The sequence below is a fragment of the Solea solea genome, chromosome 12 (genome assembly GCF_958295425.1).
Source record: "Solea solea chromosome 12, fSolSol10.1, whole genome shotgun sequence".
NCBI classification, from domain to species: Eukaryota; Metazoa; Chordata; class Actinopteri; order Pleuronectiformes; family Soleidae; genus Solea; species Solea solea.
Window position 1 is genome coordinate 24,223,786 of NC_081145.1, and position 23,935 is coordinate 24,247,720.

General features: G+C 41.9%; 1 protein-coding gene across 1 annotated transcript in view; it reads left to right on the forward strand.

Annotated features, from left to right (window-relative positions):
* cdh13 (cadherin 13, H-cadherin (heart)) overlaps positions 1 to 23,935 on the forward strand; it is a 285,683-nt gene that overhangs the window by 253,430 nt on the left and 8,318 nt on the right. Inside the window, exons 13-14 of the mRNA XM_058645471.1 lie at positions 14,967 to 15,200; positions 18,046 to 18,264. Coding sequence (XP_058501454.1) covers positions 14,967 to 15,200; positions 18,046 to 18,264 — 453 coding nt within the window. The remainder of the gene's footprint in view (positions 1 to 14,966; positions 15,201 to 18,045; positions 18,265 to 23,935) is intronic.

A 23,935-nucleotide genomic window follows, 5' to 3' on the forward strand; every position in this document is an offset into this window, starting at 1 on the left:
CTTGTGGTTGTGCCGGCAGCAAATGAATGGGTTTATAAGATGTGTGATAGAAAATAGCGCTACCAGTCCATTGATGCCCTGTATGAATGTGTGCATGAATGGATGGGACTAGGAAAACTGAATGGTTTATTCATTAGGACAAGAAAAGCCCCAATGTAAATACAGACCATAGTTTATTGGATGAAAGGTTTGACCTGCTGCTAAAGCTGGAGAGTAAGTCAGTGCTTGATGAAGAATTATCCTCCGAGGGTTAGTTATGTTTGAAAAGTGAGATAAGTTATGTGTCTATGCCGTTCCTTGGTCATGCCGGTGAATACAAATCCCAGTGTTTCAGCCTTTAAAATGTTGCTGTGTCAAAGCTTGTCTGTACGTGTTTGGACTTGGAGCAGAATACTGACGTCCGCTCGACCTTTGCCTCACCCCTCTTGCTTTGCACTCTGTCATCGTCAGGGCAAATTTTTCCCTCATCCACAGCCGTCTGTGCAGTGACTGCATGAGAAGCCACTGACTGTACGTAGACTACCAACAGGATATCAATCGATCGAGCCTAACATCTTTATCTTTATCTTTACGTGGAGACGACGGATGAATACATATCCACCTTGCACTGGAGATGAAGAGGGTGAGCGCGAGAGCGTGAGTCAATCATATAGAAAGGAAGTCAAAGGGAAGAGATATTGAATTCCAAGTAGAGAGAAGAAACATTTATTCAAAGTAATGAGGCAGAGTATGAGGTGAGTTAGATATATGACATTTTTATCTACTTAAAATAATTATTTTTGAAATTCTGGCAGTGACCATTTTCTGTTGTCTGTTTGGTTTTATTTTTTTATATATTCTTGGGGTTTGTGTTGCATGGTTAGCACCGTCTGAGTGAGGGAAGGTCAGCCGGATCAGCTCTCCAGACAGGAACAGATGGTGAATGATGCAGCGAATATACTACAGGGAGGGATGGAAGTCAGAATCGAAGAAGACAACTGACTGGAATCCAGAAATAGAAAAAAAAAAGTTAGAGAAAAGAGAGGAGAAAAGGATTTAAGGAGGTGTTAACAACATAGTGAACTAATAATAAAGTTAAAATCACGATCAGACGTCGTCACAGTGGGGGGGATGATTTGTAGAAGTGAGTCACTCTGCTGATCTTTGTGAATATGTGATTGTGGACACATCAGAGCATCCATATGGTTGTTTACTGTTTATTTACATGCACCATCGCTCACCTACATCTATATTTGTGCACACTGTTTCCTCTCCTCCCATCGCATGGTCCTTCGTTTGAGTTACCGGCTGAAAAGCCACAACCTAGTCATGCCTGGGCAGTGTGGGACTTGGCAGGCAGGCGGAGTCGTGCAATATTGTTTGTAGAGATATTGTTCCTACCTGAGCAGAGAGCTTGGCAGGCTGTTTATATAAACTCTCATCAGTAGCTGCTGGTTTTGCACGCCAACAAATTCTCCCCTGCTCTGTGATTCCCCGTCGGGATGCCAGCTGTTCCCACACCCCACACTCCTACTCCATTCTTCACATTAGTTTTAAACTTTCATTGCTGGAGGATCCCTGTGTTTGTGCGTGGGTGGCTTAAAGTTGTATGTTCATCTTTGTTTTTAATGTCTTTGTCCTAGTACATGCAGTGCCTCTCTGGTTTGCTCTCGTGTATCCACTCACTGCTGTGCATGTGTGTGTGTGTGTGAATGTTTTCTTCTGCTCCTCATTTAAATGTTAAACCGCCTCCTGGTGGGGAGTCATTTGTCATTGGGATACATGAATACATTACTAAAGTCCCAGTTGTCTCAAACACGTTGGCGCACACACACACAGACACACACACACACACATGCATGCAAGCAGTCATCGATGTCTGGCACTCCAGAACCTGCGATTAAAAACTTAAGTTATGCATGAGCAGTGTTTGCTTTGAAGACACAGACTTACGGAATAGAGACGGCCATTCAGACTGTGTCTGTCTCCTCGTGTGTCACAGTGAGACAGCCTCCACACAGTGAAGAAAAAAAATAAAAAGAGAGAGAGAGAGAGAGCTTTGTTAATTACAGGAATATTAAGTATTACACACATGCACACGCTCACAGACTGAACAGTGTGATAATTCCCAGCATTCACCACAGCCAGATTACATCCCCTCTGGTTTAAATCAAAAGCAAGAAGCAAAAGGCGAGACAGTCTGCTGAATTTTAATGGTTCACGGAAAAAAAAGGATGTTCGTGCTCAGATGTAAAATTAGATATGAGTACGTGTATTAGTACGTTGTATTCAGTGCCTCTTTAGGCCCTTTTCTGCCATAAACATTGATGTTGTCAGGACCAGTAGTGGAATCTAATCTCTGAGGAACTTGTTAAATGTAGGGCTAAGATTTGAATTGTGGTTAGGTTAACAACCAAGGTTAAAACAAGGTTACGATAAATGACTTTCGCTGTGCAGTGCAGGAATGTCACCGGGTGACACAAGAGCAAAGACACTGCGATCCAAAGAGAGTGGGGCTGATGTGTGAACTAATTTGTCAATGAATTTAACAGATATTTAACTTATACACCACATATTCAAGGAGTTACAAAGGATTGACATGTTTACAGGAACACTTGACAGTGGGTTTGCTCGATGCTCGACGCTGGTGCCCTCATCCTAATTGCAATAGCCCAAAATCCTGCTCGGAATACACAACATGCCATGCTGTCTATGTAATTAGAGGGAAACACACAGGAAAGAAACTCCACCATGAGGTTAACAGGTTAATAATGAAGTTCACTGTTTGCCACCTCTTTATCCACTTTCACTTTGTTAGTAGATGTCAGGTAAGCCCTGTTTTTCCATAAATCAATCATGGCAGGTGTATGGAGAAATGATGAGGAGGAGAAAGACAATGAATTTGCAAGGAAAACATTTGTTGGTGAACAGAATAAAGCCTTTGATGCTTTGATCGCCATGTGTCTGGTGCTCTAGATTTAAAGGAGTCTGTACACAGGTGCTGATGATTCGGAGGGAAGCGTGGAGTTGAGACAAAAGGCTTCTGGTTGGACATTTCATGGCACATCCAATTCGAAATGGATGGAGTGCATGCAGGGTGGAGCTCCAGATGTATTTTGCTTGTCTAGTGCACATTTAGTGACTGCACTTCCATCATCTTTCACATGCAATACAATAGCCGATACACCAGGGCAAATATTGATCATTTAATTAATAAATAAAGGTGCTCTAAAGTAAAAAGTTCCTGCTAATTTCACTCACCAGGCGCTAATTGATGTCGCCTCAAGGGGGTGCCGTTTTGTTTTCTTCAGTTAGACAGATATGGTGACGTATGGTGATACGATTGTCTCGCGATACGTTGATTATCATAGAATTGTTGTATTATGATAATATTGGTCTCGTGACCCACGTATTGTGAGGTAGCCCTACAAGCAAAAGGAAACCTGCAATACAATTTGGCAATGTATGACATCACACCCTTACAAAGTAGATAAACAGCATTACCATATCACACATGTGAATTCATTCCTGGGCATGGGATTGTTAACATTCGCGTAAGGTTTATTCCAAGTCATGGAAATGGAAGTATATCTTGTGTGTGTGTGTGTGTGTGTGCATGCGTGTGCCAGCCTGCCTGCAGGTACATCTTTATCCGTCTCTAAATGTGTTGCCCTCTGCTTGTGTGCTGACTGCCACTGTGCTGCCTCATTGCCATACTAAATGTAGGGAACCAGTGTGCTTCTCATTGCTGTAATGGACTGAGTAATTTCCCTGTTTCAGGTCAGCCAACATACAATGGTTTCACCGCTGAGTAACTGCAGTGTCGCAGCTCACAGTCAGGCAGCCTGGCAGGCTAAATGCAGATAGATAGACTCATGTTGTGTCTTTAGCCAGCCGTGATCAGGCTGCAGCGACATAGTAAAGCATGAGAGTCTGTGTGTCAGCCCCAAGAGTCAGGATTTGTTGTGAAGATGAATGTTCGTGATCACCGAGTCCTTCAGCTTTACACATCTGGCTTTTAAATATATGTGGCTCTACGAAACCCTGATTAAGTTTGATGATTCACTGATTGATTAATCAGGGTTTGGGGACTGAACTTTCTGAAGATGAATGCCAGAAACCAGCAATGTCTGTGAGCTATAACTTTGGGAACAATCCATTATACTAAAGCCAAGGGAGCAAGAGCCAAAGAGCAGACTGTGTCTAATAGAGCGGTAAATATAGTATCAGGAAGCTCGGCGTCAGGAGACGAAAAAAGAGAAACACGGAGGAGAACAAGACAAGCTCGAGAGACAAGGACAGAAGTGAAAGGTGAACATTGAGAAAATGCAGTGACTCTTTTGGAAAAAATGAAGATGGGTGGCTCTGTGAGCTAGCACTTTTACCAATCTGAATTCTGGAAGTGTTTACTTACCTCCTCCTTGTTTAAAGGTCACTTTCACTCAATCCATATATCTGTCTTTTGTCAATTCTTTTCTGGAAACAGCCACAGAGGCAGGCAGGTTAACTACTTCACTGAAATGTCTTCTTTTTCAGCCAATCAATTATGACCCTGTGCAGCAGTGGGCAGGGGTGCGGCCGGTGTGAGGAAATGGGTTCCGGGTACCGGGAAGCAAGGAATCTTGACCCAGGATAATGACAGTGTAATGGGATATGCTCTGGAAAGTGCAGAAGATCACAGATAGATGCTATCTCGCCTTTTGTTGCCTCCCCTGTCTTGCCATGCTGCCTCATTAACCCCAAATACACGCTGTGTCTTTCTTACTTTAGTGATTCAGTGGCTTCTTTTTCCCCCCGTTTCTCTCTGGCTGACTCTGTTATTCATTTCTTGGCTTGTTCAGGAACCTCTTGGGGAAGTTGCCACCTTGTAAATAGGCTCATATTATTTCTGTGATTAAAGACCACCTTTGTTTAGCAGCTTGCCATGGGAAAAAAGCATCTCTATCTTTCACTCTCTCTCTTTCTGTGTGTGTGTGTTAGTGTCCATTATCAGAAGCTGCCTCTCTTGTGTCCTTTAATACTGATTCATCTCGATGAAAAGTCATTGCTGCACCTGGCACACGAAGAAAAAAAACACACCTCTGCCTGCTCAGCAAGAGAGCCTCTGTCTGTGTACCAGGCTGGTACCAGGGAAAAGTGCCTAAATCCTTTGATCTTTTTATTCTATTTTACTTTAAGACATCTCTGCCCCTTTTCCCAGAACATCGCTATCATGATTTTCCACAAGAGCTTCTCCAGTAAAGATATAAACAGCTTTGGGTGTAGTTTTAATGACAGATACCAAGATGAAATGAGATTAGTGTGAAGTGGAGATAGAGAGGGATAGATAATAAAAAGATGAAGTCAGATGATGGAGCCGTGCAAGCACACTTGGTCTTTAGGTTTATCTGGAGAGTTTGTCATTCGAACAACATAGGAAATCTGTCTGAGACTTAGGGAGGAGTGGAAGGCACCATCTGTGAACTTCAGTGAGCATATTTGTCTAACTGTGTGGTGGCAGCCGTAGGAGGGTGGTGTACAGGGATTGGAGGGTGTTTTAGGTACACAACGTCACAGTTGTTTGGTTGCCTCAAGGGCCAGTCCAATTAACACACAATTAACACAATCCTGGGTTAAAAATCACCGGGGAACTGTCTATTGCTGTGATATTATAGTCCCTTCGCAAGCAACATGTGCATTTATGGCAACATGTTTACTTATTGTTCCAAATAGATGAGTTGGATTGTGGATCAGAAGACGTAATATACCTCGTAAAGCCATTGTTTGACATTCTTGAGAACATGAATGTCAAACAATGAGCACATGATAGTATATCGACTAACAACAGGGTGAAACGCGTTAGCATCCACGTCACGTTGGTGATGACACAGAAAGAAACGGCGTACGTCACAAGCTGTCACTCGCTAGGATGAGCAGAAATAAGTGGGATGACCAACTGATTGCGACTGACTCTGTTATTTTTGGAAGAGTAAGCGTGCATTGTTTGCAGGCCATGTTAGTGAAGTCATGCTCTCCTTCATTTATGTTCATAAATCGAATTATTCAAACAATGTGCTTACAGTGAGCACTAGGGTACACAAACTAACCTCCTATAGCAAACTGTCTTCTGTGAGTTTTTTGTTTTTGTTTTTGTTTCTCTTATCTTGAACAATTGTATGTTTTTATAAAATGCTATTACATAGGCTACATAGGAGAGTTTGTTAGTATCGCATATTGAAGTTACCGCAACAATTATTTTATGACAGCAACAGACAATACCATTTCCCAAATGTAGGGGTATCCTGGGAAAAAAAATCTACATTGTGTTACTTTAATGGGGCTTTTTCCAACATACAGTTCGAGCACTACTCGGCTCGATTTACCTCAACGCTACGCTACTTTTGCTTTTCCATGAGGGTTAGTACCTGGTACCTTGTGTTTTTTTAGTACCTGCTCTGGCGAGGTTCAAAGTGAGCTGAACCGATACTAAAATGTGATTGAAAGAGTCATGACGTCAGAATCAAACCTGTCAAGAGCGTTGCGGTGTTTGTGTCGCGTATGAAACGGCGTCACGGCGGTTGTGCTATGGCGACCACATTGAGGAGGTGATGGAAAATGAGATGCCTGATACCCAAACAGTTGTTTGACTTTAAAACAAAAATGGTTTGACATCGTATCACTTTTATTTAGCCCAAGTTTATTTCGGTGGGGAAAAGATCAAAACAATTCACAGCCGAGGCAATTTTAGCGTTTAATTAACATAGAAAATGATTGCAGTGTAAGCCTACTTTAAGCCTCAACAGTCTCCTTCTGCAGTCACTTACGAGCAACTGATAACCCCAACTCTATTCTGAAAGTAATTTGCCAGACTTGCAGCGATGCACCTGTCCCCTGCACAGCCCCTCTCCCCGAAGTCATCTCTCTTAATGACTTGTGCCTATTGTAATTGGCTCGGGCTGGTTTCATTTACAGTTCTGATCAGCCAATCAGATTAGCGGGGTGTCATGTGATAGTGTTTGCGCAAAGCCCCCGGGATACTGATGAATGATGGGATGGAATGAAGCGGGCTATCTGAAGGGAGTTTTAACAAGGTGTGGGACTTGGTTCGGTGTCAGGGCGGAGAGCGAGTATGAGGAAAGTACAAAACCAGATAGGATCGCACGTCTCTGGGCATAACGGTGAGATTACAGCATGGCAGCATAGCATAGCTATTCTTTCAGGAAAATTCTTTGGCAAAAATGAATACATTTGATTTAAGGATAAATTTCACCTAAGCCTATGTCTATCATTCCAACTGAAAGGAAATTCAAATGTTCCAAAACAAACTTGTCATGTTTAGAATTAAAGCACATGTAAATAATCAAACTAATGATGGCTGAGTTCCATTTAGTCGTCTATGTAGTGGCCTTTAAACATGTATGAGTGACAAACATTCACAATGGCACGCACACACACACAAGGCTGTCTGATTGTGTTAAGCAATAAAGATTAATTTGTTAATATATTAACAAGTAAGTATATACAGTACTTACCTGCCTCGGTGTTTCATGTGGTTGTGCTTCCTGGGCTGTGTCGTGTTACACGTCTGTGATTACTTTTGTGGTTTGTTTACCCTCGATGGAAACACACCTCTAAACCGGAGACAACAAAGCACAACTGCATTCAACACAAAGGAAAAATGAGTTTCGGTGATCAAACGTGGGCTGTGAAATAATGTGCACCTCCTGCACCTCGTCGAGAAACTTAACACGTGTGGACTTTGGGAATGTGTTACAGATGAAGAGAGTCAGAAGAATGCGGCGGTGCGTGCTTGGTATCATAGTTACTGTGTTGTGCTGGTGGTAATGACTGAGGTTTTTGCTGGAAGACTCAGTAACAAGACAGGAAATATATAAAACTAGATTTAAGTTCAAATATTTGGCACGGCAGACCAAATCCTATAATCATATAATTTCCAGAATCACTTTGCTTCACAGCTTCTCCTCCATTTCTTGTTTTAGATTCAGCCCCCATTTATCTTTTCTCATTCCCCTCTATTACCTTGCTGTAGTCCACCTGTGAATTAGTCTTTCTGACTGTTTCGCTGCACCATGATGTATCGTGACATTTTCCAGTGAGCCATTACTCACATGCGAGCCCTGCTCCTGGCTTCCTCTAGTCCCTGCTTGTTGTGATTTCATTCCCTTTATCATTTACTTTTATGTGGCTGAGGAAAATAATCATAGTAATAACAATGGGGAATATTTTTAGCCAAGGGCATCATACACTGGTTGTTTGTGCGTAAGCAGCCCTGGCATTTAATGATTATTCTAATGAGAATTAGAAATAGCCTGATAAGGGTGGTCATTTTTTCTGCTTTGTCCTTGGTGATGCCACGAGTGGGTCCTTTTGGAAACCTCTGAGTTCTCTGGTGGCCAGACTTCTTCTGTAGAGAGAGAGAGAAATACATCAAATGTTTGACTAATGACTCTCGCCATCACTTCCTCTCGAAAAAAAACCCCGACACGTTTTGCCCAAAGCCGAAAGACCAAGCGCAGAAAACAGATAATGGATTTCAAACCGTTCACTGCCAGGAACGGGAACATTTCAAACCGTTGCGAGTCACAAACCTGTCTTTCATCCTTTTACAACAACAGTGGGAAGAAAAAGTCAGACAACAGACAGGAAATCCAAAGTCATAACAACAGAAAGCGACAGAAAGAAAGTGTTAGCCTGCAGCCAAATGTGTTGGGAGCAAAAGAGCGTTTGGGGAAGCTGATAGTATGATATAAGGCGAAAGCTGCAAGAAAAGAAGGCTCCGTCTTTGGCCTGTAGCTCTGGATTAGCCCTGACAGCCACAGGAGTCAATCACTCTGCTGGCTCCTCTCATCTTCGGGCACATGGGAGAAAAACAGTTCTGACTTAAAGGCCAGCCGGGGGCAGGTAGAAGTGTTTGGGAGTAGGGGTGGAAGATAGAGAAGAAGGGTGCAGCACCCAATGAACCAACACCACAGAAAATCTACAATTTGATTGAACATTTTTTGTGATACGGTGCAAACGACAGCAAAATATCTCAGCCAACCTGAATTAACATATCAGCTAATATTAGACTACAAATCTACAGGTGGTTGCATGATGAAGATGAGGCTTCCCTGCAGGGTTTTACAGGAATTGTTTGCAAAGCAGGAGTAACAATGTAACAAAGCTGAACAACGTGTCATTTACACCTCATTGCAGAAGTGGGAAAGTTGAATTTTTTTTCTTTCCCATAGGGCCATACTGAACATTAAGTACTTACTGTACATACTGAGATACATATTCATTATGATATTCTCTTTTTAATATCCAGTGGATCTGTAATTCTGATTTAATACATCCTCGTGTCAAACACGCATAGCATTTAATATTTTTAGTTCACATTTATGTCACTAATGAGTCAAAGTGGGATTAAAGTGGGATTTACTAGTCACACCTGTCTAAAACAGGGTCAGTTAGCTGTGCCATACATACAACAGGATTAAGACCAAATCCTAGAAGGCAACATTTATAAATATTATAAAATAGAATTACTATAGTTTTTTATTTAACCGGATAGAAATGTCTCAAACACCTGGACAACTCACCAATTACAATTTAATAATGAAATAATAACAGCAGTCAAACATGCCAGGAGGGTGAAAAAACAATTAAGATGCAATTTTCTATCACAACACCTTTTAATTTAGATTTTTATAGTCCCAGGGGGATTTTATGATCAAGCTGTAGAGCCGTGGTTCTTAAACTTTTTAAACCAAGTACCTACAGTACATAGGAAGCTTGCGTACCATGGAATATGTACCAGTTTACCAGTTTTTTAGGCATTATACATCATTTAGTGAGTAAACCTGGTGATTCAAAGCATCTGCAGTTTGCAGCGATTTAATTTAAACATTAAAAATTTATGTTTTTTTCAAGCTGCAGATTGTTTCCAAAACCAGGAGCTGTAATAATGCTCAAATCTGTTCAGCCTGATTCTTAACAATGTATACTTCCTGGCACAAGTCAGCAGGAAACATGGATGAGGTTACTTTGTTTAAAATGGAAATATACCAAGAGGGTAGCCTTTACAGAGTGAGGGATGGCCAGCCGACCAAGCTGTATGCAGCACAGTGATGGGGTGTGACAGCAGAGTTGGTGATGAACCTTCAGACGTCATGTAACTTGGAACAAACATCTATCCATGAAAAAAAAAAAGCTGGAAATTCAGCTCCATTAAGCAAAGCCATGTGTGCTATAATTAAGCAGTGACGAACCGTAACCTTTTCAGCACGATGGCATTTCGTCCCGCTGATGCATTGCACTTCCTGTGACGTTTGCAGTAACTTAATATCTCCAGAGACCCAGCTCTGTCTCACCTTAAGTGCATTCTAATCATTAACTGGTCAAGCTGCTGCACGCCAATGTCAGCATGCAGCCGCGTTAGGTTACCAACTCATTCGTCCTCGTGACGAAGTCTGGTGTCATGTCAGATGGGGAAATATGCAACAGAGCACAGAAAGATGTTTAGTTAGTCCCAATAAAAACTATTTACTGGCACACACAATAAAACCAGCATCCTTGTATTTATTTATCTTTTTTTTCCTTGGAGGATGTTACTGGCTAGATAAATCCGGTCTGGCTCACGGGCCGTATATTACTAATGTGTGCCTTATTGTAAATGTTAGGTTAAATGAGTGCAGTTTGTCATTTGCGAGTGTTGCGCCACACTACACTACAGGAGCCTGAACTGACTCACAGTCACGGCTCCTTTTAATACAGCAGAGGGACTATGATGGAGACAATTAAACCTAATCTCACTCGTTAATTAGTGTAATTCCTGCTCTGAAACCAATTTATCCGGATCAATCCCCACTTGTGCAGAGTATATTTTAGGTTTGGATTGTTAGTTCTTCTGTGAAAATAATACAGAATTTATTATTTCATTATTTTTTAAAAAGAAAAGAAAAAGAAACTTCAAGTTTGAAAACTTTATGATTAATTACTAAAACCCAATTAAACCCAAAATAAATCGGAGCAGTGTGTACAAAAAAGAGCGGCTGCAGAGAAAGATAGTGCGGGGGATATTTGATGTCATTGTAACCTGTTTGCGAGATGCAAAATGTCACTGCCCAAAAGGTGATTTCATCCATTTAAATATAATTTAATCACAAGCACATTGGCATTAGGTTTTACATATTTCAATGCAAGCTGAGGTGAGAACGACTAATAAAGACAGGGAGGTGTGAGTTATGAAGAATGTGCCTCTAACATTTGCAATCATCCTTATGCTTTTGTGCTGGTGGCATTGTTATGATTGTAAACTATGTTCCTATTTGCCTATGTTTGATATTTTTTGGGAGAGAGAAGTGGTCCATTGTCTGATATCTGCATTTTCACTGGTTAACAGGGGAATATTTCATGTCTCCGCTTACATTGGAGATGCAAATCTGATTTATTCCCACATACAAATGAGGCCTGAATCTGATCTGACAATCTCTAAATCCATGTGCGTGTTTTTCCTGCTTACACTGTCATGGGTTATGTATGATTTGTGCCACATGTGGAAGAAAAGATCAGAATTGGGTCACTTGCACCATGCAGTGTGAATGCAGCCTCACACACACACACACACACACACACACACACACACACACACACAGTGATTGTCAACCATGCACACCTGCAGCCCATTACATACACACCCATGCAGAGAGCAAGGGACAAAGACAAGGAAAGAGATCCCAGGCTCATAACACTGCTGAAGTGACCGTTTTAATCAACATGGCAAATATGTGTCCTTTGTTTTTAGCTCAAAACATTTCACTTTTTTTTGTCTTTCACAAAATAATGTGCATATATGATCTTCCTCATCCGACACCGAGTCACTGCTGCTCGTCAAAAATGACACTGACCATCTTCAGCAGGACAATAAGAGGACAGTATTTTACACAAATTATCATCTGCTCTTTGAGCTACAGCAAATCCCACTGTGTCCCTTCCTACTTTAACATCATCTACTTTACTGTTTTATGTCCTTTTTAGTGCCTAACACGCAGAGGTGGATATGGACACGCTGTAGACGCAGAGACCCATAAATTTCTCCCTCCTTTAGGAAGCTGCAGCATGTTTAATCAGAACTTTTGTGACAAAGCGGTGTGAGGCAGGGGCCAGCAGACAAGCTCCACTGATGCTGATATGGAGGCAGATGATGACACTGGCACGATACAACGCAGATAAGGAGGAGGAGGGAAAGAGAGGTGTGGACAAATGGAGTGATTAGGTGTGGGGAGGGTTCATTTAGGAAGACAAACAGCTTCATTCAGAGCTTGCCAAGCACAGAGATGGGTTTTCTCACTCTGTTGGTTGAAATTTGCTTCTTTTCACTGACGAGGAATCGAGTCCCTATCGTCTCCCTCCTGGTCCCATGTTTCGAGTGATAATAGATTATCTCGAGCCTCGTCTGAACAGCTACTGTCTTTGATTTGCTTTCAAACACATTTTTCCGTCTGCATTTGCCGAAGTAATTTCTCTCTGCGCTTGATCCACTGCCGATATTGTCACAGCCGTACTTATCTACATTATACAAGTGCAGTTTCTCTGTTGTTTTTCTTTTTTCTTTTTTCCCTTTTTTCTTCCCAGACAGCACAGAACAACCACCAAGTGCAGAGATAGTAGTCATTCCACAGTTATTATACAGAAGATGTGCCAAACTTGCAAGCATTACATTTGATTTCTTCCACTCTCTAATTACCAGAATCCGATTTTTTTTTACTGCTGGGAATGAAATTGCTTTAGAAATGAACAGATCTTACTGATTTTCTGCTAAACACCCTCAGCAGTTGGCTACGTGTGAGTGTTATAAAGGGATTTTAAGATGAAATAATGAAAGTTAGGGGTGAATATTCCAAAACAAGTTTGCACCCGCCATCAAGAGTCTACTCATTTTGCCTCTCAGGCCTAAAACACATAGGAAAATAACTTTCTCTGTACAAGTTCTTCAAAAGTTTTCTGTAAACACAGAAATGGCTTCATACACACAAAATGTGTATGTGACGCTGCCACAGAAAAGTGGGGAAAAAGATTGTTTTCTCACAAAATACTGACTCTGTGTGGCTAAAAAAGCAGATTTAATACAAAACATTTGCAGATCTTCCTGAACTCTTTCTCATATGAACAGGCCCTGAACATCTTGTGTTGACCTTGAGCCTGAGAGTTTTTGCTGCAGCCACTTGGTGATTTTTAAGGGAGGACACAAGTTCACTAACTGTAATCACTTGTATTTTGACCCGGATGATGTCGGTTTGGTAAATGTGGGGACAAAGTGTGGCCTGTCAGTTTCTGTGTGGGTCGGTGGCCGCGTGCGTTGTTGGATTACTGCCATTAAACCTGGAGAATCAGCACCTACGCGTGCCCGTAAGGTTTCGCACCGCTCTTGACTTCTCCTACGCACATGCATTCACACAAATAAATATTTACTATGTGGAGAGTTGCCTTCATATTGCCCTGCCGGAGGGATTCAGTGGCCCGGGCAACACTTAATGTTGCTCTTCAGTAGAAGAAAGCATTCACACAGAGATGAGAAACTTTGTAACTCAAGTCTTTTCAGGTGTATCTGACATTTTCTGTTGTTTAGCCTGAGGCATTTCTCTCAAAAGTGTTTTTTTTGTGTGTGGGTGGTGCACTGCATGTGAAACCATTGAAGTTATGATGTGATATTTATGGCTATATGTTGTAATAACGTGTATATGTCTTGTTATAACATGAAACGTGGCTCGAGCGAGTGTTTAATCTGCTCTGATGATGATTGCCTGGCCGCAGTATGGGTCCTAACATCTCATCTGCCAAACTTAAAAGTCACAATGTTCTTTTTGGGGAAATTGTTTGCTGTCATTTCTGTTTATGTTTCTGAACATTTTGGTTTCAATTAGTCACTTGATGCGGGATGAGACGTCAACAGGACGAGTCTTTCCCTTTGTTCTTTTTGGATGCATTTCTGTTTTCATTTGTTTTTCCCAACCACATGAATCGCCAGCTTCGGAGCCACTTTCTGCCAAAGTCTTGTCTCAGTCTGTCACAGTACCATGTGTGTAGTAATGCAACGCAGGCAGCGCTCTATGCCATGTGACATGTGTTAGGACAATTCTTTTTGTCTTTAAAATGAAAAGGGCAGCAATTTCACTAAAACGTGACATTAGTACGTTCTGATCTTAAAATATCTTGGACATTTTGTGTCATCTGTTTGTTTTTCTTTCATGATTTCCTTTAAGAGTTAACATACTTGCTCTGTTGCATGGTCCTGCTCAGCGTGTGCTTTCTGTTCATTCCAGCACCACTTGACATTTACATAATCTATATCTTGACTAGTCCCCCCCCCCTCCCTGCATGCCCTGCCCTAAATTGCATTCCCCCCCCCCCCCACCTTCCCTTAAAAAAAAAAAAAGGTGGAGACCCATTTTCCAATTACAGATCCTTGTCTTTAGGTGTTAATTGCTGACTGACCTCTGGAGCCGTTGTGGATGCCATGCAGGTTTTTTAATAACCTCTAATCACAGAGAAACAGAAAACAGTAGTAATAGAGAAGAGCCGAGCTCCTTTTTAACCCATTATACTTCAATAAGGCGTAATCTCGTACAAACACCGAGACAGCCGTGTGAGTCATCGTGCTCTTTTGCAAAACAGGAGCCACTGTGATTTATGTTCACCTCGCCCTGAAATGACACATGAAACAAAACGTTGTTTTTTTGTTAAATTTAAATGAGGTCATATTGGTAGAAAACAGCAGAATGGGGCTTATTTAGTTTGCATAAGTTCAGATTTTAGGTTTGTAAAAAGCAACATGCTTAGAATAAAATGTAAATATTTGTAGGGAAATTAAGTTTTACTGGTGCCATTTTGTAACAGTGGTCATTTTAAATCATGATTGTTTATAAACGATGAGCCAGTGCTCCTGGGCCATGAGTCATTTGTGCCTTCTTTCTGTCTCAAAGCCTTTGTTTTGTGTGTGTTTATAGGCTTCCCTTCAGCCACAGGCACCGGCTCGTTGGTTATCCACCTGGAAGACTACAATGACAACGCCCCCTATGTGGTGCCGTCGGTAGCGCGAGTATGTGAAGATGCCCATGACATGAACGTCGCAATAGTTGGGGGACGGGACAAGGACCTTCCACCCAACGGTGCACCCTTCAAGATAGAGCTGGGGAAACAGCCCGGTCTAGACAAAACATGGAGGGTTACCAGGGTCAACTGTGAGTATTTGAGCTTTAAAAGACAAAAAAATGTGCTGTTTCAGGCCTTAAAGTGATAACAAGGCTGTGTCTTTCTTTTCTGCTATTATAACCTCACTGTATGTCTGCACCCTGGAGAATGTAGGTCTAAAAATGAATAAGGGAAATGAAAGGTTTGGGAAGGGTGAGTGAAAGCTGTCATATCCCTGCCGGAGGGAACAGTTCACCTAACTTTTTACCATGTTACGATGAATCTATGCTAAACACCCAGCAGAGCAGCCTTTAAATGTAGATGCACATGATAAAAAAAAAAAAATGGGGAGTGAAATGATACGTTGGGAAGGAAAGAGGGAGGAGGACCGACAGACAACCAAGACATCGATTCGGGGTTGCATGACCGACAGCACTGTCTGTGTGTGTGTTTGAGTGACAGAGCAGAGCTAAAACCTGCCCAGGGGTATTAGCTGTGACAGACAGTGGGAGAGGGAGGTGCAGACACTCCTCAATCACCAGCCACTGGAGGAGACAGATAAGGCCTGCAGAGAAAGAGTCCGCTCCAACTGAGACGGACTGCTGCTGTGCCCACAAATGTTCCTACAGGTGTGTGGAGGAGAGTACTGTAGGTGGTTTCAGAGTAGGTGGTTTGAGAGGTCTTGTATTGCATTATGTAAGATAAGTGTGTGTTTTTTCTATTTAAATACTGTAATCGGTTCTTTGAACACAAGGGGCTACAATTAAAATCAAATAGGTGTTTCAATCAATGGGTTATTCAAACACATTCACATGTGTGACCCTGTTTTGAATCCAACATAAAATCTTGTACATGTTCGAACTTATTGTCTGTATTTAAGTGTTAGTATTTGAAGTTTTTACCTTCAAAATCAATGGAGCCTCTTTTCATTCCCACTCCCACTCCACAAACTCAAACTTCCAGACTCTGAATGCTGAACCAATGGTTAGTTCAATGCATTTGTGACAGTGACAGTGTTCAGTGAATTTTCATCCTCCAACTTCAGTGAATAACACAAAGTCATGTTTCGTTCCCAAACTCAACTCAGCTAAGTCTAACCTTTAAAATCTCTGGATTTATGTATTCAGGCTTTTAACTTTGACTCTTTATCACAGAGACATGTTCTTTAAGTTCATCTTTTGTACTGGGGTTCCATTTGGGAGAGTTTCGTGTCTGGCCGAGTATTGCAACTATACCTTAACTACTAATCCCAAACATCCTCTATGGGGAGAAAAATGAATGGACATTTACTGCTGGAACAGTGAGCAAAACGAGGTTTTATAGCCCTAACAGTGACCAGATATAAACTCAAATGAATACTTATGGGAGATTTGGGAGTGTTAAACACTACTGCATACCACCATTGAATGAATATTACCTGGGAAAAAATGTCTTTCAACCCAGAAACTGGAATTCTTGGCAGTGAGCCCTGGAACTATTGTCACTTAAATGGAATTACTTTTCATCTAAAATGTGCATTTGCATTTTATTGTGCTTTCCAACAGCAGCCACGTTGATAGGAAATAGCTGGTTAACACAGGCTATTATATTGTACATTACAGCTACAGGGTCTGTGAGTCTGGGAAAGCTGTACTTCCTGTCAGTTCAGTACTACAGTAGGAGTTGTTGGCTTTAGTGGAAGTGGGATGTTTTACTGCACTTTCTCATTTCATTTTAGCAGCAGAGTATATGTTCGTCTGGTTTGTTGTACAGATGTTGGGCTGGTGCCGATAGGCAGGTCAGTTAGTTACAGGCAGATATGACAGTCAATCATCCCTCACAGCCAGTCCAGTGAAGCCGCACTGGCAACTCCACTAAAAAAAAGGAAATCTATGTGTTTCCATCATGGTTCAGTTCAGTTTATGGGTCAAGCTTGCATTTCGACTGAGAACAATACCTTTACTTGGTGTTGGCAGAGAATAGACAAATTGCCTCGATTTCCATGGGAAATTTACACCGATCGCAAAAGGAGTGGCATTTTTTGTCGCCCGAGTCAACCAACTGTCGTGGGTGGAGCCTGTCTACCCTGACCCTACCGTACCATTTTACTCTGGTACCCCAAGGGAAGGGTGCCAAAGAATGGAACTGTTGGTTATTTCAGTACTATTCCTAATGGAATGAGAAAATGAAACAAGTTCTCACTTGATTTGGTTCCAGTTGCTAGATTTGCGTCTTATCCATTAGCACATGATGTTAATTGTGCAAATGATTCTGAAAATAGACAAAAATAGCACAGCACATTATAAGTGGACACCCTTGTGATTGTCAAGGCTTGTTTTGCAACCAGAAGACTACATGAATGTTTTATGTACTGTCTAATACAATAATGTGGAAGCTACCGACATCTTCCTTTCTTTTCCCACAAAATTATTTATTAGGATTTCAACAAATTACATAAAAAATCAAGCTTCTTCAAAACAGCTGATGTAAAAACCATCTATTCATGCCAAAATCACAGATGAGCCATTGTAGTCTCATTTTTGGCGAACACACACACACACACACACACACACATATACATATATAATATACCTTTTTTTAAGGAATAAAGGTGCAAGGAGTTGTGACAGTAGGAAAATAAAATGTGCTGCTGCATATTGTGGCTCATTTTAACACCAAGTGAAGTGTCTCAGAAGGAATTTAAAAATGTGATGCAACAAAGCGTAACAGTCTTATGCAACTTAAGAGTTTGGAGTGGCTTTCCAAGGAGCTGAGGCATTAAGTAACAACATACTTAGTTCTGCTTTTCAAAAAATAAGCAATTGTTGAAGCGACACACAGTACATGCGGCGTGGCTGTCCACCCACTCCATTAAACCTCCTTTTCCTTTTTTCCTCCTCTCTGTGTCTCCTGCAGCCACACACTCCCAGATCATGCTTTTGCACAGTCTGAAGAAAGCCAACTACCAGCTTCCGTTGCTCATCACCGACTCAGGGGTCCCCCCTTTGTCCAACAACACAGAGGTCAAAGTTCAGGTGTGCGTCTGTAAGAAGAACAAGATGCACTGCAGCTCCGCCTACTCCCACCATGCCAGCCTTCTTGTGCTGCCCGTGACACTCCTGCTCACCCTACTCTGTAAGTACCATCACTATCACAACACACAACAACGTTACATTGGGGGTTTTTTTACCATGTTTTACCCTAAACAAATATTATTTACTATACCCATTAGATTTAAGAGTAGTTAGTGTTCATGGGTTCCATCTTAAAAGACACACGTCAAACACTGAGCCAATACAACACCAAAAATAAATAAAAATGCTGACATATTTGCATATTTGCATAGTTGAATTTCTGAAGGAGACTCTGTCTTTGGTTTTTGTGTTGGTCTTATATATTACCAAGCCGTGTAAGGGGAGATCACACTACATGCACTATAAACCTGTAGAAAAATGTTATTTATAACATGTTTCACATATGTTCTGGATGTGTTGAAATAGAGTGTTGGAGAAAATAATCATACTGTATGAAACCGTCCGTTCAGTTTGCATTCACCTTCACAGTAAAAGTTTCTCCTTTGCATTTATTCCACCACTTAATTTTACACTCGGTAGTCATTAACGACAGCCGGAAAAATGAAGCCATCTCCATTCACAACACAACACAAGCCTAATGGAGGATATCCAACACCTTGTTTGTTGAGAAGAAAAATCATTTGCAACCTTAAGGCTGTCGCAGCTGCTGTTCACCTGTCTGGGGGTTGTTGCGAGGTACAGTGAGAGTGATGAGCGGAGGAAGAGGACGAGGGTTTGCTCTCGGCATGAGAAGGAAAGAAAAAGATTTTTGTTTTAAGGCCGAAGATGTTGTAATCATTCCCTTCTTTTTTTTTAACTAATAATTTGTGTTAGACCGTGTAATGCTTCACTGATCATGAGTACAAATCTGTAATGTCTCCTCCCTCCTTCAAGCTCCTTCCTATTTTTGCTTCCTTGTGTTCTATTGATCATAAAATCTCTCTTTTCCTGTAAATTACTACCATTTGCATATTTTCTGCCTGTCTCCGTTCCGTCAGCCAGCTTTGCCACTGACGTTGCTTCCCCCTGTGCCACTTCTCCCTTCTCTCTCTTTAGCAATCAGCCACGCTCTCCCCCATAATCCTTTGCTTACAGGCAAAATCTCTGCGTCTCATCTTCTCGTTTTCTCCCGGTATCTGCGAATCACAGCATCTAGCATGACCCATTGATCTTCCTCAGGGTATGGATCAATCTGTCTGTTGATGCATATCTTTCCTCAAGGCGGCCATTCATAGCAGATGACTGTGCTGTGTATTGGAAGGCTTTGTTTGAAGCTACGCCTTGAAGAACTCATCATCTTACTCTCTCATGATGCAGTTGCACTGCTTAGTTACCTGCAACTTTCTTTCTTTTTCTTTTTTTTTCTGATTCTGGTGAGTTGCTGTACACAAAGTATTAAATTAAACTGACAATGCGTGGCGAGCAGCACTAAGAGAGCAACTGCACTCCAGCGCTGATACACCATTAGTCGCGCTTTCACTGCAACACACTAATCACGAGCGTAAGCTGTTGCTGTGTCAGCATTCGTGGGCGATGCAGCCTCCACTCGAAAAAGTTTTATGGCAGCGAGCCCGAGACTATCCCAGCTAGAACAGTCAGTCAGATTCTTCACACTCGCCTTCTGAGAAGCACTGTATGGTGTATTCTGTACGGATGGCGATGCCGAGATGAAATTAGAAGCATTTACTCCACAGATTGTGCGACTACTGACAGCAGCGTTTGTTGGTTACTTAAAATAGTGCAGTGACAGACAGGCCCCCTTTGCACCTGGCATTAAAAGGAGTTTTCTGTGATCACATTGTACTTGAGAGTACAGGTGTTAATACACCCGAGACAAAGTGAGGACGGATTGTTATCCCATCTGCAAAACCACTTCTGGAAGTGGTCGGAGATGCATTGTTGAGAAGCACGTTGAACAAAAGTCTAAATGCCAATGTTGTACCGATGCAGTGGTGGCTCCAAGCACAGCTAATGTGAACGCGGCGACATAACTCCCTGCTGCGTTTGTCTGCTTTGTCCACTTTGAAGGAGACTTCTTCCCCTGCTCGAAAATCAAGTCATCCACATGGGCGTGAACCTTGTTGTTCATATGTAAACACACAGGATGTGACACTGTCGTGAAATCTTTGCAGAAGAAGAGCGGGAGGTGACATCGGGGGGGATGACCTTGATCGGATAGCAATCAGATCTTGATGTGAACACTGGAGGTGCATGTTAATACCAGGTGTAAATGCATGTAGTGAAACGCTATCCGATCGCTATCTGATTGCAGAAAATGCATTCTAATGCCAGGCCACCAAAGTGTTTGGTTGCTTTGTGCGCATAAACCTATTTACATATGCACTTATTCTTTTATCTAAACGGTTCTCATTCAAACAACAGCATTGTGTGACCGCTGCATCACTGTCAGGTTGAGAAATGCAAAACTTTCCAAGCGTTTTTCTGTGTTTTTTTGTCAGACAGAGTTCACCCAACATGCCAGACACGACATTACCATTCATTTAGCAACAGGGGCAATTATTGCTACGGAGTTGGCCATGAAAGAACCACTCAGCGAACTTCTAAAGGCGGAGGTTGGAGTGGCCATTACCCTGGGAAAAGATGGTGAAGAAGAAAATGTGTGTGAGTGAGGACATTTTGACTAGTCCTCACAAAGGGCTTTTGCAGGGTTAGAATTGGGTTAAGGTAAGGGTTACGCATTTAGTTGTGATAGCTAAGGTTAGGGGCGAGGGAATGAATTATGTCTCTGAGGGTCCTCACTACTAATACTGGTGTGTGTGTGAGATAGAGAGAGAGTGTGTGTGTCTCAGCCCTCTGGGCTCCAGAGGTTCCACTAATTCAGTTGGAAACATCTCCAAACGCACACACACACACGCCCAGAGAGATGACTCCTTCTCAAGCTCATCACAGAGACCGGGGCTGGGGGGACAGATAGAGGCGACCGATCAGTGCAGTGTGTAGTCAGCTAGTCTGACAGAGAGGATCCTGTTTCAATTCCCTTATCGCCGAGCTGAACTATGACCCTGCAGGAGAGAGATGAAGGGAAGAAAAATGTAAAGTGCCAAAGGGGAGGGGTGGAAAAAGAGGGATGGGAATAAAGGTGTGGAGACTTCTCCTTTTTGCCCACCAGGCTACAGTTATACAGTGTACAGGCTACACTTTTCTCCTTGCATCAGTATCTGTATTAGATGGATAGATAGATAGATAGATAGATAGATAGATAGATAGATAGATAGATAGATAGATAGATAGATAGATAGATAGATAGATAGATAGATAGATAGATAGATAGATAGATAGATGTTTTTTGTGTCTGTAATATTTTTGTGTGCTGATTTGTTCAGCTTAGCTCATGAGGAGACAGAGAATGATGATAAACAGAAGGTTCCCTCAGCAAGTACTTCAGATCAATATTCCATCTGAAAAGTCACACTTTCCCTTTGAAACAACTAAGCGATTCATATTTGTATGTTTTATGGGAACGAGACAGAACGGGGAGGATTCATCTGTGGCTCTCCATGAAATTGTACTCGAATCAAGAGAAATGATAAGCAGGGTTGACTTTTGTTGGAGAGACGGAAATATGGATTTCTCTCCCACTGACAGATTTTCTCTTGTATGAGTCCACTAGAAGCTAAAATAACTAAAGCAGTGGTGCTCAAACTTTTGATCCTGACTTCCACCTGAGGAAATATCGAGCACTCTAAATAAATAGGCGTACCAAATTCAGCTATGGGCATTTCACACTGTACAGCAAGCACTAGAACTGGCACTTAAACTCTGCCTCACAGTCTTCAGACCCTACGATGCAGCTGCTCAAAGAGAGGTTTTTATTTTAAAAATAGATGTGAGATCTCACAACACAAAGTCACGGATTCAATGCACAAATAATCCTGGATGTGTCTTATGACTTCAATAGATCACACTGATGTCATGTGTCCACTGTTAATGAGAGACCGAGAGAGAGGAGCACTACCTGCGCTGCTGTAACATGAAAAAAGGATTGTGAAAATAATGTGTATAAAGGATGGGTCAAATGCAGAGGAATACTTTCCCTAAGGGGATTAATAAAAATTAAATTCTAAAAATTCATAAATGGAGCGAGAGAGAGAAACCTAAGAAAAAGAAACCCAAACGAAATAAACCTTTTACCTCTTAAAAGTAGCGGGAGTGGCCTTTATTGTACAGAACTCACAAAATAGACTAGTTTTTTTTTTAGTTTTGTTCAAGCCAAGCAAACTTTGCACTGTGACATATCCAATTTAAATACATTTCAGTCCTTTTTTGCTCAGGTGTGCTTATTGTAATAAAATATAATTTAATCAGATTACCTATAGGTTGTGCTGAAAAAAAGGACATATAGCCTCTATATATATGTTTTAATATAGTATTCTAAGCGTTAATGCATTAATTAAATCAGTGAAGCCGCAGCAACTAGTTTCATCTCAGCAGCTCCCAGATGTGTGGTTGCTCGGTAACAACAGGCACGGACAGAAGTGCAGCCCTTGGTTAAAAGCATCATTGTCTCCTTCCGTGTGTTCCTGAGGCCTTTTTAGATGTTCAGGAGCATCCCTCTTCTGTGCAGCACTCGCAGAATTAAAGCCACTTCCTCAGTGGCTTACTGTCCTGTAGCTCTCAGTGAGGTTACACGGGGGTTTGCTTTTCAAACTCTTCAATAATGTATGTAACAGAGAGGGACGTGCGGACATGCGGACAGAGGGAAGTGTTTGTGTGTGTGTGTGTGTGTGTGTGTGTGCAGAGATCCAACATATACTGTTTCCTCTCATGCTTGCTAGACATTTTGTTTGTTGTTGAGGGATTGTCGGCTAAATCCCAGGGTTTTACAGGGGTCTACTCTCACTCCCCTCCATTGTAAGCCTTTCTTTTGTGATCAGTGTGCCCTGTAGACTCTCTCTCTCTCGCTATCTCTCTCTGACACACACACACATAGGTTTGGGCAGCTATTCTTCATAGGACACAACCAATTTCTCAGAAATTAGGTTCTGCGTCATTAGGACGAGGTTTTGGTCCTGTCAAGGTCAGTATTTATGCCAGAAAAGGTCCTAAAGAGGGAGCAAATACACACAGAGAGTCCTGGACAAACGTGCAGAGGAATATGCCTGCACATATATGAAGACAAAGCGACTGGAAGTGTTCAGCGATATCATCTATTGTTCATCTGAGATGAGACGCAGCAGCAGTGCAGCATAGAAAGAGTCACCACGTGCCGCTGCTCACTCAAAAGAGCTATTCATAATTGTGGAAGGAGTCGCCAGGAGAAATACTCCACTTTAGCTGCTAATGCAGCTCACAGGTGGCACGGCAACACAGACACAGTAACCACACTGCCCCCTATCTGCGCACACGTGAACTGCTGTGTACAGCTGATATCTCTCTGCAGCAGCCTCACTGTTGCTCAAAATTAAGTCCTCAAATTTAATGATGTGTGGCTGGAGGCAGGGACTCCGTCAAGGTGGGCAGCGTGCACAGTAAATAATGTATATTTTACACATGCTGTGTTTGACTTTGGGCTCGTGAGGGATGGGGAATCTCAGGGGAGACGGATGCTGATGCTCATGTCACTTTTGTACTTCTTCTCTGGCACATGCATACAGTACGTAAACACACTCATTCTGTCCTGCATCGAATCACATTCACCCTCTGCGTGCCTGTTCTATTTTGGAAACCACATTCTAAAATCATTTTCCAGGCAGGATTACCGATTTCAGCTG